This window comes from Camelus dromedarius, chromosome 29 (assembly GCF_036321535.1).
Source record: "Camelus dromedarius isolate mCamDro1 chromosome 29, mCamDro1.pat, whole genome shotgun sequence".
In the NCBI taxonomy this organism is placed as follows: Eukaryota; Metazoa; Chordata; class Mammalia; order Artiodactyla; family Camelidae; genus Camelus; species Camelus dromedarius.
In genome coordinates this window covers 26509597-26533052 of record NC_087464.1, presented here as the reverse complement: position 1 = coordinate 26533052, position 23456 = coordinate 26509597, and the positions used below count along the sequence as shown (strand labels likewise).

The 23456-nt window shown below is 61.2% G+C and overlaps 1 protein-coding gene across 4 annotated transcripts in view; it reads right to left on the bottom strand.

Annotated features, from left to right (window-relative positions):
• Positions 1–23456, bottom strand: part of TLE3 (TLE family member 3, transcriptional corepressor) — a 45494-nt gene that overhangs the window by 5122 nt on the left and 16916 nt on the right. For 2 of the 4 annotated variants that reach the window (XM_031440923.2, XM_064480766.1), the window contains 12 exons: positions 19973–20035; positions 18371–18445; positions 11332–11536; positions 9765–9781; positions 6139–6258; positions 5258–5308; positions 4495–4647; positions 3955–4087; positions 3270–3469; positions 2429–2505; positions 1410–1659; positions 788–1035 (listed from right to left, as the gene is read on the bottom strand). In XM_031440923.2, the coding sequence (XP_031296783.2) occupies positions 788–1035; positions 1410–1659; positions 2429–2505; positions 3270–3469; positions 3955–4087; positions 4495–4647; positions 5258–5308; positions 6139–6258; positions 9765–9781; positions 11332–11536; positions 18371–18445; positions 19973–20035 (1592 nt within the window). The remainder of the gene's footprint in view (positions 1–787; positions 1036–1409; positions 1660–2428; positions 2506–3269; positions 3470–3954; positions 4088–4494; positions 4648–5257; positions 5309–6138; positions 6259–9764; positions 9782–11331; positions 11537–18370; positions 18446–19972; positions 20036–23456) is intronic. The other 2 variants (XM_064480767.1, XM_064480768.1) reach the window with 2 other exon arrangements.

Here is a 23456-nt window from a genome sequence, read left to right as displayed (position 1 = left end):
AAGGCCAGGCAGGGATGGGGGTGAGCCACGGGGAACACTGACTGCCAAGCTGCCGGCCGTCCCAGGGAACGGGCCAGGTCCGCCTAAGCGGAAAGGGAAACTGAGGCCCAGGGTCCTCTAGTGAGCTCACAGCACAGCCTGGCCATGGACCCTCTCCCGCTCCACTCAAGGGTCTCGGACGGGGCAGTTCCGGGGGTGAGGGCAGGGTGCGTAACAGGAGGACTTAGCCTGACACTCCGTGTCTTCTCAGTTTGCATTCTGAACCCTCCTCACCCCGCATGCACCTGAGGCAGAGGCCATGAATAAGCCGCACGGTTCTGTGACTGACGGGGCCAGGCCCTGCAGCCTCCGCGCTGGGGTCCAACTCCAAGGCTCCACTCTGCCCATTTCACGTGGGGGAAACCAAGGCCCCGGGGGCTAAGGGGACTTGCACAGGGTCATACGGAGGCAGGAGTCAAACCCGCTTTGCTCCCGAGGCCCCACCCTCACCCACCAGGAGATGCCGCCCCTCCATTCTGGTCTCAGTGCCTCGCTTCCTGTCTCCGCCGCCTGCGTCTCCACTCATCTGAACGCCACCCTCCCAGGCCTGCTCCAGCTCCACCTCTGCCCAGGGCCGGCGCAAGCTCCTAGACCGAGAAGCCCTCCATTCCCGGCCCGGCCGAGCACCTGGCACAAGCTGTCTTTCCACCGAGAGCCCTCGCTCCACGGCACCTCGGACGGGCCAGCGCCGCGTTCCCGAGGACGAGACCCCCGCCCCCCCGCCCCCCCCCCCCCCGAGCGGCCTCACCTGACGAGGGTCTGGTTGTGCAGGTCCCACACGGCAATGTTTCCGTCGCTGCAGCAGGAGAAGCAGACTTTGGCGTCGGGGCTGATGGCCAGAGCATAGCAGGCGGGAGCTGAGGATGTCAGCTCGGCCTTGATGCGGGGCGTGGGCGAGGCCAGGTCCCAGATGGTGAGCGTGCTGGCCTCACCGCCCACGATGAGCGTGCGCCCGTCGGGGAGCAGCTTGCAGGAGCGGATGTAGTTGTCCCTGTTCTGGAGGGAGAAAGGGGTGGTCAGCACCGCCTGCCTCCCCTCCTGGGACCAGGGGAGGCACACCAGCAGGACGGAGCACCCTGGCCACTTCTGCTCACTTCCTGCCCTCATCACGGCAGCTGCCAGGCTGTCCCTGGTCCTCTGTCACCACCTTTCAAACTGCCACTCATTTCATCACAAACCCCTGGAGATCAGTATCATCTCCATTTACAGACAATAAAACTGGGGCTCAGAGAGGTTTGCCAGCTTGCCCCAAATCGCCCAACCAATACAAGGCTGAACCAGGCTGGGCCGATGGGGCTCTCCCCCTGGTCCAGGCTGCCCAGGTCGCCTACACCAGCTCGAGGAGATGCCCGCAGCCCCAGGACCCTCACCAGGCAGTCCAGCTGGGAGATGGGGCTCTTGCTGCCCGGCTGGCTGATGTCCCATATCTTCACACAGCCCTTGCCGCCCGTGTAGACGTGCCGTGTGGGGTTGCTGATGGTCACGGCACACACCACCTCCCCGTGGCTGAGCGTGTTGATCTGCCGGGCGTGCCTCGGGATGCCGGGGCCTGCCAGGGCATCGTGGGGGAAGGGCACGGGCTGCATCTGCCCGTCGGCGCTCACGTGGAAAGAGTATGCTCTGGAAGAGGAAACCATCACTGCAGCCGACCCAGCCCTCTGACAGCTCCCACAGGTGCTGCCCAGTGCAGCCGGCGCCACGCCTGCCCGCCCTGCCTGCCTCCAGGTGTCCCCTCCCCAGACCTCAGGGAGCCCGGGAACCCCCACCTCCTTGGCCTGGCTCCACCAGGGGGGAGGCTGTTTGACAGTCCAGCCTTGACTTCCGCTCCTGCTCACACAGCCTTGCTCCAAACCAGGCCTCTAGCCCCGCGCTGCCTTGAGCAGCCTTTCCCACCGTCCGCAGAACCTCTAACACTGACCCGGGAAAGGACCCAGCTTAAATGCTGCCCTCCCCCAGAAGCTGGTGGTGTTAGGGAGGAAACTCTGTCTGACCCCCAAAATGAATCCGAGCACACGTCGGAGCCAGTGGTGAGTCGGCACGGTCTGCCTGCTGCTGCGGGTCACGGCGGAGGCCAGCTGCGGGTAGAACCCACAGGAGCCCCCAGGGCCGGGGCAGCTCCACGGCACCTGAAGTGTTCCTTCTCTCTCTGAGCCCAAGAACCACACCCTCACCCTCAACCCCGTCCTGTTCTTTCAGAGGAAGCCTGGGGCTGATCAGGGGCATAGCCAGCCAGCCTTTGCTGGGGCTGCAGCCTGGCCCATGGGTGCCCCTGGCGGGGCAGATGCCTCTTCCCCGGGAAGGTCCCCCAGGGCAGGGGGTGGGCTGGGTGGGCTGAGGGCTGCCCCCTGCCCTCCCCCAGCAGCACACAGCAAGCAAAGCCCGAGCTTACGGTTTTCCACCAGGAATGGAGGCGAGGCTTGAGGGCAGGCCTGTGGCCCGCATGGGAGGGTGAGGGTCAAAACCAACCTGTACGGCAAGACAAGGCCAGCCCTGAGCGAGGGGGCCGCCAGACGTCCCCTCACCACACACTCCCCCGCCCGGCCTCCTCCCCCCCCCCCCCGTCCTGCCCGCGCAGCGCGGCCTCTCGGAACCCGGGAGACGGCCCAGCGGAGCCGAGCCCCTTGTTTCACAGAGAACACAGCCCGGGATGACAGCAGGGACAAGGTCACAGTCCAGGCCCCCCACCTCTGACCCAGTTTCTTCCATCCCCACTCCCACTTGTTCTCCCCCCACACACTTCACTGCCTCCCCTGGTATCCCTGTGGGCCTGTCATGTGAGGCGGCGGCCACCCCAGGTTCAGGAGGGCAAGAGAAGCCAGTTCCTGAGGAAGGACCCTCCCCTCTGCCGTCCCAGTGCCACCGAGCGGCTCTCAGGAGCAGCAGGCAAATCTCGTGCAACAAGCGGCCCGTCTGCCCAGCCCCGCCTGGCGGAGGTCACCCGACCCACCTCAGGACGCCCGCCCCACAGAGCCAGGAGGACAGGTGCCAGCCCCGCTCGTGGCGGGGAAGGGCGGCCAGGGAGGCTGCCTGGGTGAGGTCTGCTGGCCCCCAGGGGTGTGTTCCCTTCCTGTTCCTGACACACACTCTACCCCAAAGGCAGCTGCCTGGGTGTCAGATGCCAAGGGCCCCCTCTGCTGAGCAGTAAGGGCCTCCCTAGCGTCCTCCCCTGATCCTTGCCCAGCACCGCGCCCCCCCCACCCCCGCCAAAAGGAGCCAAAAGGTCTACGTACAGCTCCAAAGCTCACCATTGGCGACCGGCCATAGGCGGCGGCGGCGGCGGCGGCGGCTGCGCTCATCTGGGGCGGGATGTTGTGGAGGCTGGCGTAGGCGCTGGGGCTGGTGAGGGAGCCGTTCATCTCGTGGTGGCTCATCATGGCAAAGGGTGCGGCGTAGGAGCTGGTGATGGAGATGGGCGTGCGCAGGGCCGAGGCTGCGAGGAGTGGGCGTCAGCCGGGAGGCGCCTCCCGCCAGGATAGAGCCCAGGCGGCCAGGCTGCCTCCTGGCCCAGCCGCACCCCCTACAGGGGGTTCCCATCTCCACAGCCCAGGAAGGTCGGAGCTGAGAGACGTGCCGTGTGCTCTAACAGAGCAGGACTTGGAGCCCCAGAGGAGGGGGCTGCTCAGAGCCTCCCAGAACTGATGACGGAGGCAGGACACACGTGGGCATCCTGACCTGTCTGAAGCTCTTCGCGCACACTGTGCCCAGCGGTGGCCCCGGAAGCCCTGCCGTCGGTGTCGAAGCACCTGGAGTCCACCTCCCCTTCAGACCCGACCACCACGTACCCCCGAGAGAGGCCCTGGGAGAGCCCCAACTCCGACACCCTCCCTGGCGCTCCGGCCCATCTGTGGGGCTCCAGCCCTGCCCGGGGCAGCACCCCCAGCCGGACAGCCCAGCCCGCCGTGCTTCCCGTCATACCTATCGGGTCCATGCCCGGAGGCTTGCCCGGCATGGACCGGAGCCCCGGGGTCGTGCTGGTGCCTGGGGTCGGGGCGTCATTCCTTGGGGTCGGGGTGTTGGACTTGAGCCCAGGGGTGGAGGACTTGTCGTTCTGAAAAGGGGGGTGCAGAGACCAAGGGAAGCCATGAAGACTCCTTTCTCCCAAGCGCTGGGCACACGCCGAGGGTGGTCACGTGGAGCTTGGTGCCTGCCCCAGCTTTGAATCTTCTGCCCCTCAATTCTCGCCCAACTTTGTTTAGCAGGAACCGTGGTGACTGTTTCCATTTTATAGACGCAGAAACCAAGGCTTAGAAACATTAACTAGCTAGCAGGGAGCCTAGCCTTTAAGCAGTAAAGTCGAGATCTGAACCCAAGCTAAGCCCCAGTCCATGTGCTTCCTCCCCCGCCCCCCCACCTTCCACCTGGCACCACTCCAGCTCCAGACCCTCTTCCCTGCCGCCCACCCGCGCCCAGCCCTCTCCCCCAGCCTGTGCGGCACCAGGGGCAGGCCCCACATACATGACCAAGGTCTTTGGTCTTGGAGGAGGGTGTGCTGCTGGAGGAGGCCACCGAGGCAGGGCTGGTGGGGGCGTCCTTCTTCAGGCCACGGGCCTTGTCCAGCCCATTTTCAGGAGGGGAATGTGCTGGGCTGACCCGGGGCGTCGCTGGGTCCTAAAGGCACAAGTGATGCAGAGATGAGCTCAGAGCAGCGACTGGCCTGGAGCCTTCTCTGGGAATGGGAAGGGAGTGGGCACGGGGGACGGGAAAGGGAACTTGAACTCAGGTTGGGGGACCAGCCCTGAATGACTCAGCCTGACCCCTCTGTCCCACGGATGGGGAGACAGAGACCTGGGTGGATGGGTGGGTGGAGGTGACCTGCCCAAGACCCAGTTACAAGCCCAGAACTCTGACCTGGGCAGCCGGGCCTCCTGGCTGCGTGGAGTTCCCTTCCAGCCCCTCTTCCCCACTGAGGCTGACCCGGGGCTCGCACCAGCCCCAGGGGCGGTGGGAAGAGAGCCGGCCTGGAGGATGGCGGGCAGTGGGAGCTGGCCCTCCCCAGGATCTCCCTCTGGAGACCCATCCTAGGAACCCCTCAGTGTCACAGATGCCCGGCCACCACACAGCCAAGCCCGGCTCCGTCCTCCAGCCTGACGCCCCAACCCCACAGGCTTTGCCGCCAGCTAGGCTGCCAGTAACGGTGCAACAGCCAACCCACCCAGCACAGAAATAATCCCCCCGTGCGCCACCCAGAGAGCCGCCCGTGACCGGGGCCTGACCTCACCTCATTGGACACGTCCACCACCAGATCGTCACTCTTGTCCCCGTCACTGTCCTGCACGGGGGGAGACGCCAGGAAGAGGTCATGGCCACCCCAGACCGGGCCCTCGCCACCCCTCCCCCACCGGCCAGGGTCTGAACCCGGTCAGACCCTACAGCTCACGCTCTCTCCACTCAGCCCCACCGAAGTCACCCCTCCTTGCTGTTTTCAGCCCAGCTCCCAATTCCTGGTCGCTCTGCTCCCCAGCCCGCTGGCTGCCTCACTGACACCTGCCCCACTGTAACATTTCTAAGCCCCCTTTGACTTGTCCCTCTGGAGCCAGACCCCTCTCTCCAGCTGGTCTGATACCCACGAGTCTCATCTCATGGCTCCTGTGCTGGGCGGGAGGGGTGATCAGCCTCGTCTACCAGAAATGCAGCTGACGCCTCGGCTGGATGTGTCCAGAGCCCCAGAGCAGCCATGTGGCTGAACAGGGAGGGCTGGGCACAGGAGCACCGGGCCCCGCACCGCCTTGCCCCCTGCCCCCTGCCCCAGCTCTCAGCCCAGCCCAGAGCAGAAACCATGACCACCTCTAGGGTCAGTGTGGGGGCCCCAGGGACGTCCCCAGAGCAGCCTGGAGGGTCTGAGAGGGCCATGATGGCAGCATGGAGTTGCTGGCCCATCCAGGGAGCTGTGATCCTGTGCGGGCTGGGATAACCCTCTGTCCGCCCGCTCTGGCTGCAGCCCACATGCTCACAGTGCACTGGTCCATGGGCCTTCCCTGCCCGGACACCAGCCTTGTGGGCGGGGCTGCCTCTCCTGCCCAGCCCTGCCCCAGGCCCGGTGGGGTCTCCCACCGCCTGGCCTACCAAACCCCAGCGGGGCCCGCTGCGCCCCAGACGTACGTATCGGCTCAAGCTGTCCTTCTCCTCCGCTTTCCGCTTCTTGGCTTCCATGCTATAGTCCGCGGAACCCCGGTGCTTCTCACTGGCCCGCAGGCTTTCCGAGGGCGACACCGAGTTATTCTGGAGGCAAGAAGGAAGTTCGGTGTGAACACCTCATGCGTACGTCGTCGCAGATAAGTGTGAGTGGACGCAGGCCAGCTGAGGTGTTGTGTGTGTCCTGTCGGTCTTAGCTGCATCGGAGCCTCGCCAGGGACGCCTCCCCAGCCCCCAGACTCAGCACCGCTGGGAAGGCCCTGGGAGCACGAGCGTTCTCTGCAGCGACGTTCTGCTATCAGACAATCAACTGTGCACAAGCCATCAGCCTCTGTGTGGGGTGCACACGTCACGAGGGCGGGGCTCATGCCTGTCTCCTCCATCACCCGTCGGTGCCTCCACACGTTTGCTCGAAGAAAGGATAAGCTGAATCTGCACTGAGTCCTGAGAGATGGATCTGAGCCCACAGGCTGGCCACAAGCAATACTTTATCTGCTGGACCCGACAGGGGCAGGGAGACTGGTATGGAGGGAGAGCGCGGGGCTGCCAACAGGCCTCCCAAGCGTAAGGGGGTGCGTGGATGCTGTGCAAACGCCCTGCTACTCCAGTGTGGTTTCCCACAATTTTAGGGTAACAGCAAGGTTATAGAGAAGCTTAAACATGCCACGTTGCGAAGCCTTTCCCATCTAAGAAACGAGAAGACGTGAGATGGAATCCCCTCTTTGTAGTGACAGGAAGCAGGGGACCCAGGATGGAGGGCGACGTGCCCAAGGCCCCTGGCAGGAGGCAACATGAAGGAAACCCAAGTGTTTTCGGCCTGGAAGAGCCAATGGGATCCCCTACAGTTACAAGGCAAGTAAGGACGAGGAGTTGGAATTTGGGGCCTGGGGAAGGAGCTGTCCTGGAAGGTGAGAGTCACCCCCAGACAGAGACCCGCTGGCCCATGGAGCAAGGGGTGAGCAGGGGCAGCGCGCATCACGAGGCGTCAGCGCCGGGCTGGGGTCCCTGCCAGCACACCCCGTGCCAGGAGGGCAGCATCAGAACTGATGCCCCTCTAGGGGCTGCTGAGGGTTTACCCCTTCCTAAGGGACCAACCACAAGACACCTTCCTCCTGTCTCTCAGCCCTTGCCCACCCTCTCCTGGGCACCTGCCCTGAAGCAGGCCGGGGCTGGACTCCAGGCAAGGAGGAATGCATGCGGCACAGGCCCTGCCCTCAAGGAGCTCCCAGTCCAGCCAGAGGGAAGTGAAAGGCCAGCTCACCCCACCTCCCCGTCGCCCTCCCCCGAGGGGCATGAGGAGGCCGCGTGGGGACCCAGGGGACCCTCTGATCAGAAGGGGGCATCAGGAGGCAGGTGGAGTGTCTGCCACTTCCCCGGAGGCCAGGGCCTGCATCTGGGGGGCAGGGCGGGGTGGGAACCAGCCGCAGAACTTCATTTCCTCCCCTAAGCCAGCTTCTGGGCAGCCCTTCCCTGCCAAGTTTCTGCCTGAAGCAAATTGAAATGGCAGAGTTATCAAGCCTTAAAGAAAATATGGAGGTTAGAGCGGAGCTGCAGCTCAGCCAGCCCCGCAGCCGGGCAGGCGCGGCGATGCGCGCACAGCCGCGGTTCAATTAGCCGCTGCGGACGGACGGGCACCGGCAGAAAAATCACCACCATTTCACCCCATCTCCTGCGACACCGGCCGCCCCGCGCTAAGCAGAAGCGCTCCCAGCGCCTGAGCCCGGGGGTGGGCAGCCGCCCGGGCTCCACCCCGCCGCCGGTGCCGGTGCCGGGGCGCGCAGACAGCGGGCTCTCTCTTCTCCCGCAGTCGGGCTGAAAGCCCCCCCCCCCCCCCCCGCTCCCACTGCTGCTGCCGGGGTGGGGGTGGGGGGGCGTGTCAGGCGTTCAGCGGCATCGATCCAGCCCGCCTCTGCTGGCAGGCGGCCAAGGGACTAAGTGTTTTTCATTGCCTCGGCTAGGCTCGGCACCATGAATGAGGCTGCCTCTAATTGGGCTGCATGCTAACCCCGCTGGGACGGCGTCCAGCCCGTCCAGCCGCCCCCTCCCGCACCAACACGGCCCTGCCTTTCCTGCCGGGGCCGCATCTGTTGACAACCTGGTTTCCAGAGGGCTGATGACGTGAGTCTACACTCCCTCCAACACGAGGCCGCGTGCACACGTGCGAGCCCCTCCTGCCTCTCCCCAGAGAAGCCCACCGGGCCCAGGACAGTGTCCTCATTCATTCTGTGGGAGTCCCCAGTGGCCCCTCTGCTCTGGACGTGGGTGAGCACCAGGGAGTGAAGAGCCCGCTCCTGGGGGCTCCTCGAGGGCTTCTTTCAGCAGCAAGCGCTCACAGACAGCCCCACGAGGCCAGAGCGGGGAGGACGAGGGCGCGGGAAGGCAGGGAAAGGGTGGGCTTCAAACTCCCATTTCCCCTGCAGCGGGGCCCTGTTAAGCCCATAAGCTTCCAGATCCCAGGTCCTGTTCTGAGGCCGTCTTCCTAGCTAAGCGGAGAGGCTGGCTGGGCGGGAATACTCCCGTGTTACAGACAGAGAAACAGGCTCGGGGAAGCCAAGCGGACTACCCAGTGTCCCATGATGCTGGGACCAGACTGAGCTTTGGTGTCCAGCCCAGCCCCTCTCCTGTCAGGCAAACGGCGCCTCCAAAAATACTGCCCACTAGGACGATCAACACTGAAGCAATCAAAGTGGATTTTCAGCTTCAGCCGTTCCTTTCCTACATACGGAGCCACTCCTGGGCCCAAATAACCTGGATCTCCGAGCTCGCAGGAGTCGAGAGGACACGTGAGCACTGCTGCTGGTGGGGACTCTGACGTCAGCCTGGGTGGAGGTCTGGGAAGGGGAGGAGGGTCGGGATGGAGGAGCTGCCTGAGGAGTTGCCGTCTAGATGGTTAGTTAACTGCCTGACCTTCCAAGTCCTACTTAACATGAGGTAATAACCAAAGCCACCCTGACAGATTAGACGGCCCCAGACACAAGGACGGCGATGAGGAATAAAATAGCTTTGCTAATCGCTGGAGGATTTCTTTTATCCAGACTCCACTGCGTTTATTCAGAGGCTTATTCACTTGAAACAGAACCTCTGAGCCTCAATGTGATCAGAAAGATTTACAACAAATCTCAGAGCTGGCAGACACGCAGGCAGCCTGGCCTCAATGCTCGCTCGCTAACACTTTCTTAAACCGAGTGAAAGCCTGGAACAGGGAGAGGAAACGAGGAAGACACAGGATCATGTGGGGGCAGCCACCCTGGGGAAGCACTCCAGCCCCAAACGAGGGACACCTGGGGCCTGAGCTCCGGGCTCAGCCCCGTGACCCCACGACCCTCCTTGGCAGCCTCAGGGCTGGCCGGCTGACCTCTCCAGCAATCACCCTCGTGTAAAGGGGGTCAGAGCTCACTCAGCCCAGCTCTTCATCTGACAAACGATGGACCTGCAGCCTGCAGAGATAAAGGCTCCCTCGAGTGAAGGTCACTCAACAGCTGACAACTCCTGCTTCATGACACCCCTCCCCACCTCCCAGGACCCCACACGGTACCCACCCTCCTCCCAGCACCCCAACCACACCCCACAGGTTCCAGAACGCTGGCACTTACCGCACTGGATTCTCTTTCTTTGGGGACAGAAGGACAGGACAGGAGGCGGGTCAGGTCCCCCAAGACGGAAAAACAAGAAAGAAAGAAAGAAAGGTCAGTCTCCTCCAGGGGGCTTTTACAGCTCCTCTAGTTCACAGGTTTCAAAGTGGGCAGCAGGCCTTTGAGTCGCTGCAGGTCAGCCAAGGCAGGGCCATCAAGTGACATCTCAGCCTGGAAGTTAACAGCCCCAGTTCCAATGCTTCACATGGCCCCCAGTCCCGGGTGCAGCGGGGTTGGGGGAAGCTGTGGCCCAGCTCGCCCTGACATACCGAGAAGGCCAGCAAGGTTATTGGTCAGTGGGTTTTAAAAGCCACCAAGCTTGGGAAGGACCGTGCTATGCAACATACCCGGGGGATCTGGGAGCTGAGAATACTATTGTTTATTTTGTTTTTTTTTGTTGTTTTTTTTTTTGGTAGTGGTGCTTTTTAAACGAACACCATTCTATTTCTTTGCCAAGAAGCCCCTGGAAGTTGAGGTCTCTGATTATCCACCCAGCCAAGACTCACCCCCGGACTCTCCTATCTGCTGTGGGGAGGTCCTCTTCCTCTGCCAAGAGGACCATCCTACTGCAGGGACAGAAAATTTAGCCTCCAGTTCCTACGACCTCCTACTGCCCCATAGCCCAGCCCCGGCAGGATGGTGCCACTCCAGGCCCTCGGCGCCCAGGGCAGGCTCACAGGCATTGGCCATGTGCCTAGTCAATATCTAAGGACAAATCAGATCATCACGTTGTGCACCTTAAACTTACACGACGGTATATGTCAATTACATCTCAATAAAGCTGGAAACACACATCTAAGGGCAGACCACACAAGGCGGCAATTTTTGCAAAGGGTCTGCCAGGAAGCCAGGTCCTTCCCTTTCTTCCTGAGAGCAGCCTCCTGGGTCCTCGTGGTCAGGGCCGGGCGAAGGGTCGGGGAGGCGCTCATTCCCAGTCTTTACCGTCCTCTCCCTGCAGTCGTGATTCCTACCCCCCTCTCAAACAGTCCACTGACAAGCCTTTACTTCAGTGCCAACTGGGCACCTTTTCCAAGGACCCTGTGTGGCTGAGACACAGATGCTAAGGTAAACCCCCAGGAACCTGGCCTCTGTCCTCAAGGACTAATGATCCTGAGGATAAAACATTTTCCAGGGCAGGACACAAGACGACAGTAACAAAAGGCCCCATCTTGGGACTTAAATTCTTATGGGAATTTGAAAAGGGCCTTAGCCTGGCCAAGAAGGCCTCCTGAGGGAGCGGGGCGGGGGCTGGCCCTGGAAGGATGGGCAGGGTGCAGCTGGGAAGATGGGAAGGTCCTCTGGGATGAATGGTCCCAGGCAGAGGACATGGGTACACATTAGGGGTTGGGGGGTGGGCATGGACAAACTCGGGCCTCTGGTTTCCATGCACCAGGAACTAAACAGATGGTGCCACGTCTTCTGCTAACTCCTGGTCCTCGGGTGTCAGCATCTGCAGTGTGCACTCACAGTGGGGCCTCCAGGACCCCCCACCCTGCCCTCTGCCCCTCACCCCAGACCCTGGGCGCACCTCTGTGGTCCAGCTCATGGTGGTTCTTCTCGTCCTTCACCGACAGGTGGGCCTGGCTGCCCAGGGCACCAAGCGCCAGCAGCCCTGAGCTGCTCCCCGTCACTGGGGGGATCCCTGGAGGCTGGAGGCCTGATGGGTGGGGCGGCAGCTGGACCGGGGGGCCGTGCGTGGCGTGGGAGAGGTGCTGCGCCTGGAGCTGCTGTTGCTGCAATGAAGTTGGTGGTGAGCACGGCTGAGCAGGGAGGGTGCGGTGCCGGGGCCAGCCCTCTCACTCCTCCAGGTGTGGCAGGGGAAAAATGCCCCCAAACCTTTGCCCCCAGCTCAGTCCATGCGCTGTCAGACCGGAGGAAGTCTGTTAATGGACTGCAATTTAGATGCAAGATTTATGATTGCAAACATTCCACCTCTTCCCCAACCCTAGTCTCAAGACAGAATTTCTCAAGGTATGTTTCCAAGCCCAAGATAAATAAAGCATGCATTCAGAAACCACACAGTCATCAGGGCTCCCTCTCTGTTGAGGGGGATCCACTTTCAAGCTGCTGGCAGTCAGTTTTTGCTCATGCTTACATGCCTGCAGACAATTAGCAGCTGGCGCCTCCACCCGAGCCCGCACCCTGGGGAAGACGCCCGAATCCTGAGGAGCTCCCCCCCGGTCTTGCAGAGGTGGGGCAGGACCCAGGAGCGGAGTCGCGAGAGCAAGAGACGCCGGGGGCCAGCGGGACGAGAGCTAACGTCACCGGACATCGGCGCGGACGACAGGGCAAGGAAAAGAGGGAGGCTTTGGGGTCGAGACAGACCAAGATGCAAATCCCAGCTCTGGCACTTGCTCGCGGAGCGGCTTTGTAACAAGAGCTTCCGTTTACCGCGGGGCTTTTCAGGGCACCCTCTGTGCCACAGCCGAGACCTGGATTGACTCCGCCATTACACCACCAGCAAAGGTGGCCCCCCGTCAAGGGCTCTGCCCCGCACATGCCCGGGACCCGACCTGGCGCCACCCTCAGGGTCTTCTTCCCCACCCCACCCGTTCCCCACCAGCAGCCAAGAGAAAGCAATCACCCCTAAGGCCACATCAGGAAGCGCGGCCGCAGGGCATTCGCAGGGGCTGGAGGGCTTCTTAAGAACGGCCGGGGCCTCGGCACGCACACGGCTTTCTTCTCAACGGGCTCGAGAGGAGGGAAGGGAAGTTCACTAAACACGAAGCTCCCGAATGAATGCCTGGGTGCTTTCCACATATGTCAGTGACCCTTCCAACTACCTGGCAAAGGAGGCACTGAGCCCATTTTACAGAGGACAGACTGGCGCTCAGGGGGCCGCAGTGGGCAGCCAGTGACTAGTCAAGTCCCACCACTAGTGTGGGATCCGGACTGAAATGTCAGCCGCCAACCTCATCCAGAGAATGTTCCTAAGGAGACCTCTCCCTGAAGCAAGAAGGCTGGCGGGGGTGACTAAGGGCCAAAATCTAACTAAGCTCGCCCGTGCCGGGGACCGTGACTCGCAGGTGAAGGCCCACAGCTCTGGACAGACGTGAGGCTCCAAGAGGCAGTAAGTGTTTTCGAGGTCAGGGGTCAAAGGCCCTGCTCTCCCCCAACTAAGCCACAAAACTGCCAATCTGGTGTCCCCCCGCCAAAAGTAAAGGCAGCCCCAGCCACACCACATTCCTGGCCCCGGAGGCCTCATTTCTCAGTTTGGTGGGGGGAAGGCTGGGACCTGTGGCCATCGCCTGGGACCTGGGACATCTCCTGATGAGCAATTTATGGAAGCTGCTGGTGGGCACTGGCACCAGGGCGGCCTGACCCCACATCTGCCCTGAGATGCCAGAGCGGAAGCCAAGCCAAGTGTCCCAGGAACCCCTGCAGGACGGGCCCACCCCAGCCAGGCGCTCAGACTCGTCTGGGACGCAAGCTCACCCGATTTCGCCCACCTCTTCCTTCTAGAGAAAATGTAACTTCTATATCTTACTAAAAACAAAAACAAAAACAAAACTCCACATACTCATTGTCAGAAAAATATCAAAAATAAGTGTAGACTGAACAGTTTTTCTAACAACATTACCCGTCCACCTGCTCCCCAGAAGTGTCCACTGTTAATCTGTCCAGGTTTCCTTTATAAAGTTTACATGCTTCTGAACAAATGGGCTCTTGCTAAATTAAAATCCACTTGTACAGCAGGAAGGTTACGAGTATTCTGAACAAATGTACATGTCCCTTCACTGGCGACATGGCATCCTCGGTGTGGCTGGGCCATCCGGCCTTATCTGGAGGCCCAGGTTTTAAGAGTCCACTGGGGACCGTGTGGTTTCAAACAATTGCTGGTAGGTCCTTTAATCCCACCAGTGTTAACTATTTAGTCAAATCCCAGAAAGCAAGGACTGAGGTATATCATTGAACCCACTTTTTACAGGGCCTGGCCAGTAAGACCACGAGAGGAATAGAAAGGAAGAGGGTGGGCAGCTTCAAAGCAGCTTTGCTGCCTGGGTGCACGGCAGCCTCCTCCCACAATCCTGTTTTTAGAGAAAGAGCTTATTGAAGATTGGTGCCTATGGGAAGACGCCGTTGAATAATTGCAAGCACGCGATTCCGCCCTCTTGCCCAGCCTTCTAGGTTCAGTCTCGCCCAGGTCAAGCGCCCCATCATGCTGGTGGGAACCGGCTCCTCCCTCCTGGGAGGCCTACCAGCGCAGACTCGAGCCGGGCTGGCCAGGGATGACGTCCTGCTCTGTCTTCTACCAGCAGCGAGACCTCAGATGCGTCAGTGGACCTCTCTGAGCCTCAGTTTCCTCAGGGCGCAGCCCACCTCTTCGGGCTGCGTAAGGCTCACGCATGTTACTGCGCATATAGGCAGCGTCGGTGCTTAGCGAGCACCGGCAAGACTGTGAGAGGACCACAGACGGAGCCATTTCTCCCATCTTTCTGTGATGCTCGGCAACTCGTGGCTTCCGGGGAGGGACCTTGTTTTACCCACCCAGCACCTTGAGCGGCGCCTGGCACGTGTGCTCAGTACACATTTGCTGGGTGAACAGGTGAGAATGTTGGAAAAGGTGGACAAGGAGAGGCTGGGAAGTCAGTCAGCAGAGCGGCTCTGTCCAAAAGCCGTCCACCTCCCACATCCGAGCCTCCTCTCCAAGCCCCAGCGAGACGCAGCTCAGTTTGCTGGGACAAGGAGCATCAGTGGGGCGCCCTGCTGCTCCCGATGGGGAACCGTGAGCCAGCATCACAGACTCGGAGCAAGGCCGTAGCTGTGGTGGGGGTTTAGAAAACAGTGGCTTTCAAAGCTGCGGAGCTTCCGTGGCAGAGAGGGCAGTTTTCCGTGCGGCACGTCATGCAGAACTGTCCTCTTTGCCAGAGGGAAGGTGACCTCCACGTACCCCTCATCTTCAAGGACAGGAGCACCCCCTGCACAGCCAGAAATCCCCCCGAGGGCTGCTTTGGGCAAAGACGCCGGCAGGAGCGGCCCAGCAGGCTCCAGGAAGCAGGGACACTCAGCCGACCTCCAAGGCCTCCCTCTCGGGGCGAGAACAGATGCCAGGGCTCATTGGGCAAAGGACCTGCTACCGACGGTCTTGACTGTGACAGAGTGAAAGTTCCTCTGCAGGGGGGCAAGGGGCCACCGCCTCCATGCCCAGGTCACAGCCTCGGCCCCTCTGCCGGCTGGGCCCAGCCAGCCCCAGGCTGCATGTCTAGCCCTGTGACGCATCTCTGACTTTAGAGGACCACGTGCAGAAACAGAGTGACACCTGAGTGGGAGGGTGACAGTGTTTCCAACTGGGGAGAAATGGAATCAAGTCCACTGTCCGAGGAGGGCCCTGGCTCACCACCCGGCAGCTGCCTGTCCCCCACTCCCACCATTCTCTCCCACGCCAGGACTTCTCGCCCACGGCAGGAAGCGGCGTCAGCAACCGCGCCCGGCCTCCCCCACCCCGGAGAGGGGCGAGGAGTCTGGAAGCAAGCCCACTCACGAGGCTCACTCCCTTGACCTTTCTCGCCAGAACAGCAGCCTGTGAGAGAGCGGCCCTGTGGGGCACACGCGTGTCCCTGTCCTCCTCACATGCGCCGAGTGCCCGCGTCCTGGGCTCAGAAGGTACGGCCACTCCAAGGAGAGGCTGGCGGGGGGCTCTCACCAGCCACATCCGTGTCGCTGGGTAGTGAGCATCACACCTGACGTCTCTGTCCCCTGACTGAGAGCTCCTCTTCTCAGGGTCACGAGTGGGGTTAAACTTCATGAAGCTGTCCAAGCATTTCCAGAGCCAAGGCCCTAACTCCCAGTCCAGGGGGCCAGGCAGCTCCTCCCCTAGAGCAGCAGGTCTGACAGGGCCCTGGGGACAGCCATTCTTAGCTGCTCTAAGAGCCTCCAGGCCGTCCCCTGCCCTTCACTGTTGGGGCAGGACTCCGGCTCCCCGCCACCCTCCTCCCGTCACTTTCCCAGGTCGGCCCAGGAGCCGGCCCACTCTCCCCTCTCCTTCCTCCTCCGCTGGATGGAGTCGGGGCTCCCCGCGCGAGCCTGCCTCCACGTCCCCGTGATTCCTGCCGTGTGAGGCTCTGTCAGGCGCAGCGATTAGACGGCAGCTGCTTAATGACGGGGTGATGGTGGCGTTCGCTCAGAGCTGGAGAAGCAATTACCCTGAAAATGGGGGTCACAGGCCCCACTCGTGGGCTTTAATTGAATTCCAATATCTGCCTGGAGCTGCCTTGACCTAACGTGTAGCTCCCTAAATACGACCTGATGGACGCGGAGCTCATCCAAGCAGCGCCTCCTCCCCAATTCCACGCTTCTCTTAGAACTTAGAAAAAATAATTTTCATAAGAGGTTTTCATTCCAAAAGCAGGGGGCAGAGGGGGAGGGGGACCCCACTGCGGCCACGGCAGGGATGGGAAGGCTTGGCCCGGAAAGCAGGTGGTGGGGGCGGGGGGGGGGGCGAGCAGCCAGAAGAGGAGGAATTTCAGGGGACAGAGCTCACGCTGTGCCACCCACCCCTGCGGCCCCTTCCACCCCGGCAGCAGAGCCACCAGGCTGCGTGCTGGTCACCGAGGAAGACACAGCGCCACACCAGGCCTGGACTGGACGGAAAGCGGGGGAGAAGAGCCTGAGCCGAAAGGCAGCCCCGGGCCTCTGGCCTGCACAGCGTGCGACCACCCTTGAGTCACCTCCCGTCTCTGTAAGGCCCAGGCGTGGGTCACATTGGCGGTTCTCCACCACGAGCCACTCTGTGTGCCCCCCCAATGCCAGGACACTGGGCAATGTCTGGAGACATGTCGGCGTCACACTGAGTGTGTGTGGGGGGAGCCACAGGCGTCCCGAGGGTGGAGGCCAGGGCTGTGGCTGAACACCCCCCACGCATCCTAACCAGGTACCTGGCCTCTAAGTTCACCAGCCCTGGGGCTGAAGAACCCTGGGGTTAGATGGTCTCTGAGGAGAACTCAAACTTTACAGTATTGTGAGTTCACCCCTGGGGGCTCTGCCTCCCAGCGCAACTGCTAAAAACTGTAAAAACCGACCACTCCCCTCCCCTCCCCTTCCAGACTCCTCGCTGCTCCTCCCCCAACATCGTGGGAGTCAGAGGAGGCTGACGCTCCTGCTCCTGCATCTGCCCCAGCAGCATTCCACAGCCGCCAGGGACGGACACCAGGGACAGAGACCAGAGGACAGGCCCACATAAGCATCACGGTCCCGATGGCGGGTCAGAGGGTCAGGATCCGCCAGCATCATTCGGGCACTCCAACCCTACCCTCCTGGCACTCCTGGCCCGAAGAGAGAAGCTGGTCCACTCCCTCCTTTAAACTGCCTGAGGTCACACAGGAAGAGGCACGACCAGAATACAGGCCTCCAGGTTTCGGCCCCAGAACGACAAGCCCAGAGGCATCATTCATCTCACCAAGCAGAACACTCTGGGCCTTCAGGCCCACCTCAAAACAATGACCCCACTTAAGAACCAGAGGAGGAATGAGGACCAACCAGAGGGCTGAATGGACCTCAGCCAACCAGTCCACTGCTTCCCAAGACTGACTACCCTTCAGAATGATCTGGAAAACTTGAAAAACACAGAGTCCCAGCCCCACCCCAGACCTGCGGAGAGTAACTCTGGGGTGAGGGTCCTGGATTTCCTGTTATTTGGAAGCCCCCTCGGGCACGCACACTCAGCCACTGGTGAATGGGAAGCAGGGGTCTCGCCCACCCCCTTCGTTTCAGGGACCAAAAGTGGACAGGTTCATCCTGAGGCCAAGGGATTTGCCCCAAGCCACATTAAAAAGACTGTTCCTCCTCAGCTGCTTGTCTTGAACGTCCTTAGCCTCACACCAAAGCAGCAAGCAGGAGAAAGATGCAACGTGAATCCAAGAAATGCAGTCAAGATGCAAGCCAGGCGGGGGCACTCAGGGGAGAAATCTGGCTTCCTCCTTCCACCGAGGGGACAGACCAGGAGTGGGCGTCACAGAGCGCTCTGCGTTACCTTTTTCTGCTCCCGGGTGAGACGGGCCGTCTAGGACGTCAGGGAGACCCACCCAGGTGCCCTGGCTGGAAGCCACCCAGGCACACGGCGAGCACGCGGCCAGGCTGCCCCGCGCACAGACGGCAAGCCCCGCCCCGAACGCCACAGCGCGCTCACAGCAGCAGCACAGCAGAGACGGCGCTGATCCCAGGCGGCCAAAGAAGGGCAGACCTGTGCCCGGGAGGGGGCAGACCCCTGGGGAGGCGAGGGAGGAGGCCGGGCACCCCAATCCGTCGGGTGGGCCTCCGAGGTGACCCCGGAGCCCACCCCGCCTCAATGGCAGAGACACCGAAAGCCAGGGGAGGGCGGGGCTGACGAGTGCAGAGGTGGACTGGGGCGTGCTGGGCACCCCTTTAATTCGGGGAGTGGGAGGCAACAGGGGAGCCAATGGGGGAGATCTCTAACTGGGTCCAAGCCCATGAGGTGTGGGGGAGGCCGGAGCCCTGGGGCTGCCATTCTTCGAGGCCAGCTAAGGTCAGGGTCCACCCCCAGTTACGGTCAGCGAGAGGAATGAAAGGGCTATACACACGGCGAGAGGTAGACCGGGGAGTCCACGTACCCCGATGATGGCGTTCAGCTCCGTCACGGTCACCTGCTTGGCCCGCTCCACGGCCTGAGCCACCTGCTGCTGGTGCTGGAGGGAACGGGGCGTGGGTTAGAGGCGGCCGCCTTCCCCGACAGAGGGGCCCTGGAGGGCCGCCCAGGACAGCGGCGGGCACAGCCCCCGAGGCGGCAGAGGGCCGCTGACCGGAACAGGACACAGGTGGGCCAGGAGACTTTCTTCTGTAAACCCTTTCCGACCAGCATGTAACGAAGACCTCCTATAGTTTCAAGTTAAGATATAAATGAGCCAAAAGATGGCTGCTGGTCAACCGTCTCCCTCCACTGCACAAATTCCCTTCCTTCCGTGCCTTTGAGAATGAGCTGGACGCTGGATGACGTTACTGAACGATGGTTCGTTTTCTAAATGCGGTGACAAGGCTCAGGCCTGCAGGAGGACGTCCTGTGCTCAGGAGACACGGGTAGAGCGGTGAGCACCGCGAGCCGTCACCGTCTCTGCAGCTGACATTCAGGGGGTTCGGAAGAAAAGCACACGTATCTACACACGCTCAGCCTACATCTGTCTAAGTGGGAAACAAAAAATACGTGTCTGGGAGAGAAAGACGGCCTGGCGAGCCCCAGTGCCGCTCGGGACGCGGTGACGGCGAGTTGCCGCAGGCTCGCCAGTCACTCCGCTGAGGGATGCTGATGGGGGGCCGGGGGACGCCCCCGTGCCTTCCACTCAGTTTTGCCGTGAACCTCAAACTACTCTAAAAAATTAAGTCTATTAATAAAAATTTTTTTTTTACTGCATTCATTCCCCTCAGCCTGCTTCACAGGCAACTGCCTCTCCTAAAAGGCTGCAAGCTTGAGGACAGCGCCGTACCTGTTTTCTCGTGAACTCAATCACGTGTGGGTCACTGCTCCGTTTCAGAGACCCAAGACTCCAGGAGGGAGCCGGGTGGGCCCAGCCACCGAGGGGGCCTGGAGGGCGGGGCCTGCCACAGCTGGACCGAGCTCTGCTGGACGGAAGAGGCCCCTCGGGCAGCCCCCATCTGCCCTGCACCAAGGCGCCTCCATAGAGATGGTTTTCTCAACTGCCCACTGGCCCAGCCCTGCCTCAGGCTGGGGGGAGGGGTCCTCTTGGAAAGTGTGCTTAGAAGATGTGACCAACTTGGGCGTGCCTCTGACAAGGACACCCTGTCCTGGGGGCTGGGGTCCCTTTGGGTAACGGAGCCCCTCACATGCTCTGGCCCTTGGCACCAACTGGCCAGGCTTCCTTGCTCTTAGATGTTTCCAGGTGCAGAAGCTGGGGCCCAGGGAAGCATAGGCTGGAGATGCTGGTTTAGATGGGGCCTGGAGGGGCCACAAAAGTACCCACTGCCCATTAAAAGCCCTGTCACAGGCCAGGGCCCTCCTCTCAGGTCTCCAGCAGCTCCAGAGAACTGATTCCATGGGAAGAAGGAACGAGTGGCCCCTCTGACGCGCCGGAGAAAGTTCTGTAAACCCCCAGGCTGTCAACTTCAGTCCACGTGAATGGACAGGGGCCGGGGCTCCGGTCAGAGTTGGGCAGCCACTGGGCTGCTCTGGAAAGAAAGGACCCAGTAAAAGAAGGTCTTACCTCCTGGGACAGGAAAGGCATGATCTGTGCTAAAATCGTGTTCAGTCTCTTCGCAATCTCTGTCTGCAAAAGAGAAGAGCCCGCGTGAGGCTCAGGCAAATAAATCAACTCCCCAGAATGCAGACGGTGGAAGGACAAACCCCCCGAACCACAGACCCTCGATGGGCTCCACCCTCCCACCCTCGGCGGGCCTCCCGCAGAGGCCTCGCTGTAGTCCACAGCCTGGAGAGATCCCTTCCACCGCCCTCCAGCCAGGCTGCCCACGTTTCAGGGCGCTCTGATCTCCTATCAGAGGCGGGCTGTGTTCGCTTCAGGGTACCGTTCGCCTCCTCTGGGTGGAAACCCTGATCAAAACAAAGCAAAATAAAGCAAGCTCCAGCCCCTCAGCGCACAGTGCGGTGAGACCCACCACAGCAGAGAAGCGCAGGGCGGTGAGAAGGGGCCGCTCGGCCCAGAGGCCCAAGGGCGACAGCGAGACCGGCGCTCAGGCTCCCAGACCAATCAGGTGATGGGAGGCCACCAGCCACACGTGCCAAAGGGCTCCCCGGGACCAGACTCACGCAGTGATGAGGGGCTTAGAGGGTCTCCCTCGCCCCCCACTTTTCACGGCTGCCTCTCCCCCACCGGACCAATCCCTCGCCCTTGTGTGTGCTGTCCAGCCCAAAGTCCATCTCCTCGTTAACCCTTCATTTTTTTTAGGGTAACACTTTAGTTTTTCATTTGCCTTCCCTAAGATACTGCTCAGGACATAACTCAGTGGATCCCTGGCCCCTCACATAAGTTGACAGTCAAAAGACAGATCAGTTGTCTGCCCACCCCAAACACCCCAGGCAAGATCACATCCAGAAGAGCCTCAACTGCATTGCCACCATGTTCTGTGTAAGCCATCTCAGATGAAGAATGGTCTTAAAAGAGAGAGAGAGAGAGAAAGAGCGAGGTTACACGGTTAACCGAGTCCAGACAGAAAGGCCATGGACCACTGGCAGACAAGTCTCAGAATTGCTTCTCTTATCTCATTCTAAATCCCGAGGCCGCCAGGACTGAGGTCCCAGAGCTGGCTTCAAAGCTCTTGTCAGCACATAGCAATCTTTCAGAGACAAAACCATGACAACAGCCTTTAAAAATCTGTGATCATCTGCATGTCAAACGATTCTGGATGAGAAATCCTTGTGCGCTTAAAATTAAAACAATGCTGTCTGAAGGCCTACAGACAGACCCTGGACCTCAGGAGAATTCCTGGGGCCAGCACCCCCACCTCCCCCCAGCCACTAGTGAGGACGCCTCTGGTTCAGGGCCGCCGGCTGCAGTGCAGGCTCCGACAGAAAGCCTGTCCGTGGCGTCGGGGGCTCCTGGCTGGGGATCAGGGACCCCTCCTCTCTCCTGGAACACTCTGGCTCCCCAGGAACAGGGCCAGTGTTTCCCACGGTGGGCATCTGGGGTAAAACAAGTCTTTGGTGCAAAGGACTGTCCCTCGTATCCAAGAGCAACCGAGTGCTGATAACCATCCCTACGTTTCCAGACTTCCAGGGGAGAGAGGGTGTCCGCCCTGGTTGGGGCCCGTGGGCCTCCCGTCTGCATGTCTGGGGTGCAGTCTGGCAAGGACACTGTAAGGCGGGGCTTGTCAGCATCAGTGCTACTGACTCGGGGCCGGGTAACTCTTCCCCGCGTGGGGCTGTTCTGTGCACCGCAGGGTTTTCAGCAGCACCCCGGCCTCTGCCCACTGGACGGAGGCCTGTCGTTCATACTGCAAGGAACCTGGGAAGATTACGAAGTAATTGCTTTGCAAGCTATTAATCTAAGTAAGCGGGAAGGAAGAGTTCTGCTCCAGAACAGGGTCCTTTCTCAAGTCTGTTCACTTTCCCCTCCCCCCAGGTAACTGACGGCGGGGAAGGGAACGGAACCGAAGAGTCAGGGCTGTCCACGTCAGCTCTAGGAACAGTCGGCTCAGTCCCAGCCTGTGTGGAGAACACAGTCACTCAACCGCCACGTGTTTACGCGCCAAGTAAGGAGAGGAAGCTTTACTAAAAACAAAAAGCAAAGAGAATAAACTAAACTATTCTTACTGCTTAGGAAGCTCATGGGTCCAAGGCCTCTCCCCTCAAATGACCAGCAGGGAAGTGCCTGGAACAAAGCAGGTGCCCAGGAAACGTTGAGCCAAGCCTCTCACCGGCCCCCCGCCTTTACTTCTTGAGGCTTCACACAGCAGTGCCCCCAGCCGTGGGGGCTGGGTCTGCCCCAGGGTGGGAGGGGCAGCGGTGGGCTGAGGGCTGACGTACACCCGGGAGGCGGGGCGGCAGCCCGAGTCCTCTGTGACAGGGCGAGGTAGTGGTCAAGCCGGACCAGCCACGAGCCACCTGGTGGGCCCCTGGCTGCCGCCCCCTCCCCAGCCAGGAGGGCAGGCGGCAGGCTCGGAGCCTTCCTGGTCACTCTGACCCACAACGGCAAGCCCCTCCGGCTCTGGGGTGGCTGGTTCTAAGAGAGTCCCAGCAGTTGTCGACTTCCTCCAGCAAACAGCACAAGTGTCAGGCTCTTGGAGGGTAAAGGAGAAAACAAAAAGTAGCCAACCTTCCTCTCCCCCACGTCTTTTAGCAAACACGTGGCCACAAGCTGCCCCCGGCCGGGATCTCTTCTGCAGGGCCTGGGCCAGAGCCCAGCACCTGCTGGTTACGAGGGAAAGGGACCTGCTGGGGTTTCATGGAGCCCTGCCTGGCTCAAGGCTCAGCAGGCATCCAGGCCACCAGGTGGCCGCTGCTGTGGGGGGGCGCAGGGCAAGTTCCCTCTCATCTCATCCTTCCACCCCCTGAAGGCAGTTCTGGCCTCCCAAAACCACGAACATCAACCAAGAGCCAGCAGAAGAGCTCCACACCGATCTGGAATGTTCCAGAAGCCTGGGCTACCAGCCTTCAGGCTCTCTCCTGGGGCCCAGACTCAATGAACAGCACCGCCGCGGAGTGGCAGGGAGGACTCTGGCTGCACAGGGCTGGGGGCGGGCAGAGGGGATGGGGTGGTGTCACACCTGGTCCCTGTCCCTGGGTCTGGGGTGTTTTTCTGGGGGGAAGAGGGGGTGCACGTCCCGTCCCTCCAGCTGAGACTGGGCCACCACCTGCTGAGGAGCAGCACACCCCCCCCCACCCCGTCTCCCCAGCACACGGGAGCAGGAACTGCGCCTTCGTCTTCTCTGCGTAGACCATCCAACCCACAGGACGGGCTAGGCGCACGCCGGTGCATCAGAGAACGAACAGGAAAACTGTTCACTGAGCGACTCTCTTTTTTTAATGTTGACTTTTTGAGGGGGGGGGGGACTGCAGGAGGGGAAGCTCCTGCAAACAGAAAGTTGGCCAGACAGAACTGCTCTCAACAACGGTAATAGTAGCGGCCAACGTCCCCTGAGCAGCGGCTCCCGGCACGTCATGGGTGAGCTCACAGCCCCCAGCGGGGAGGCACTTCTCACAAATCTCCAGCTTTCAGACGAGGAAACTGACAC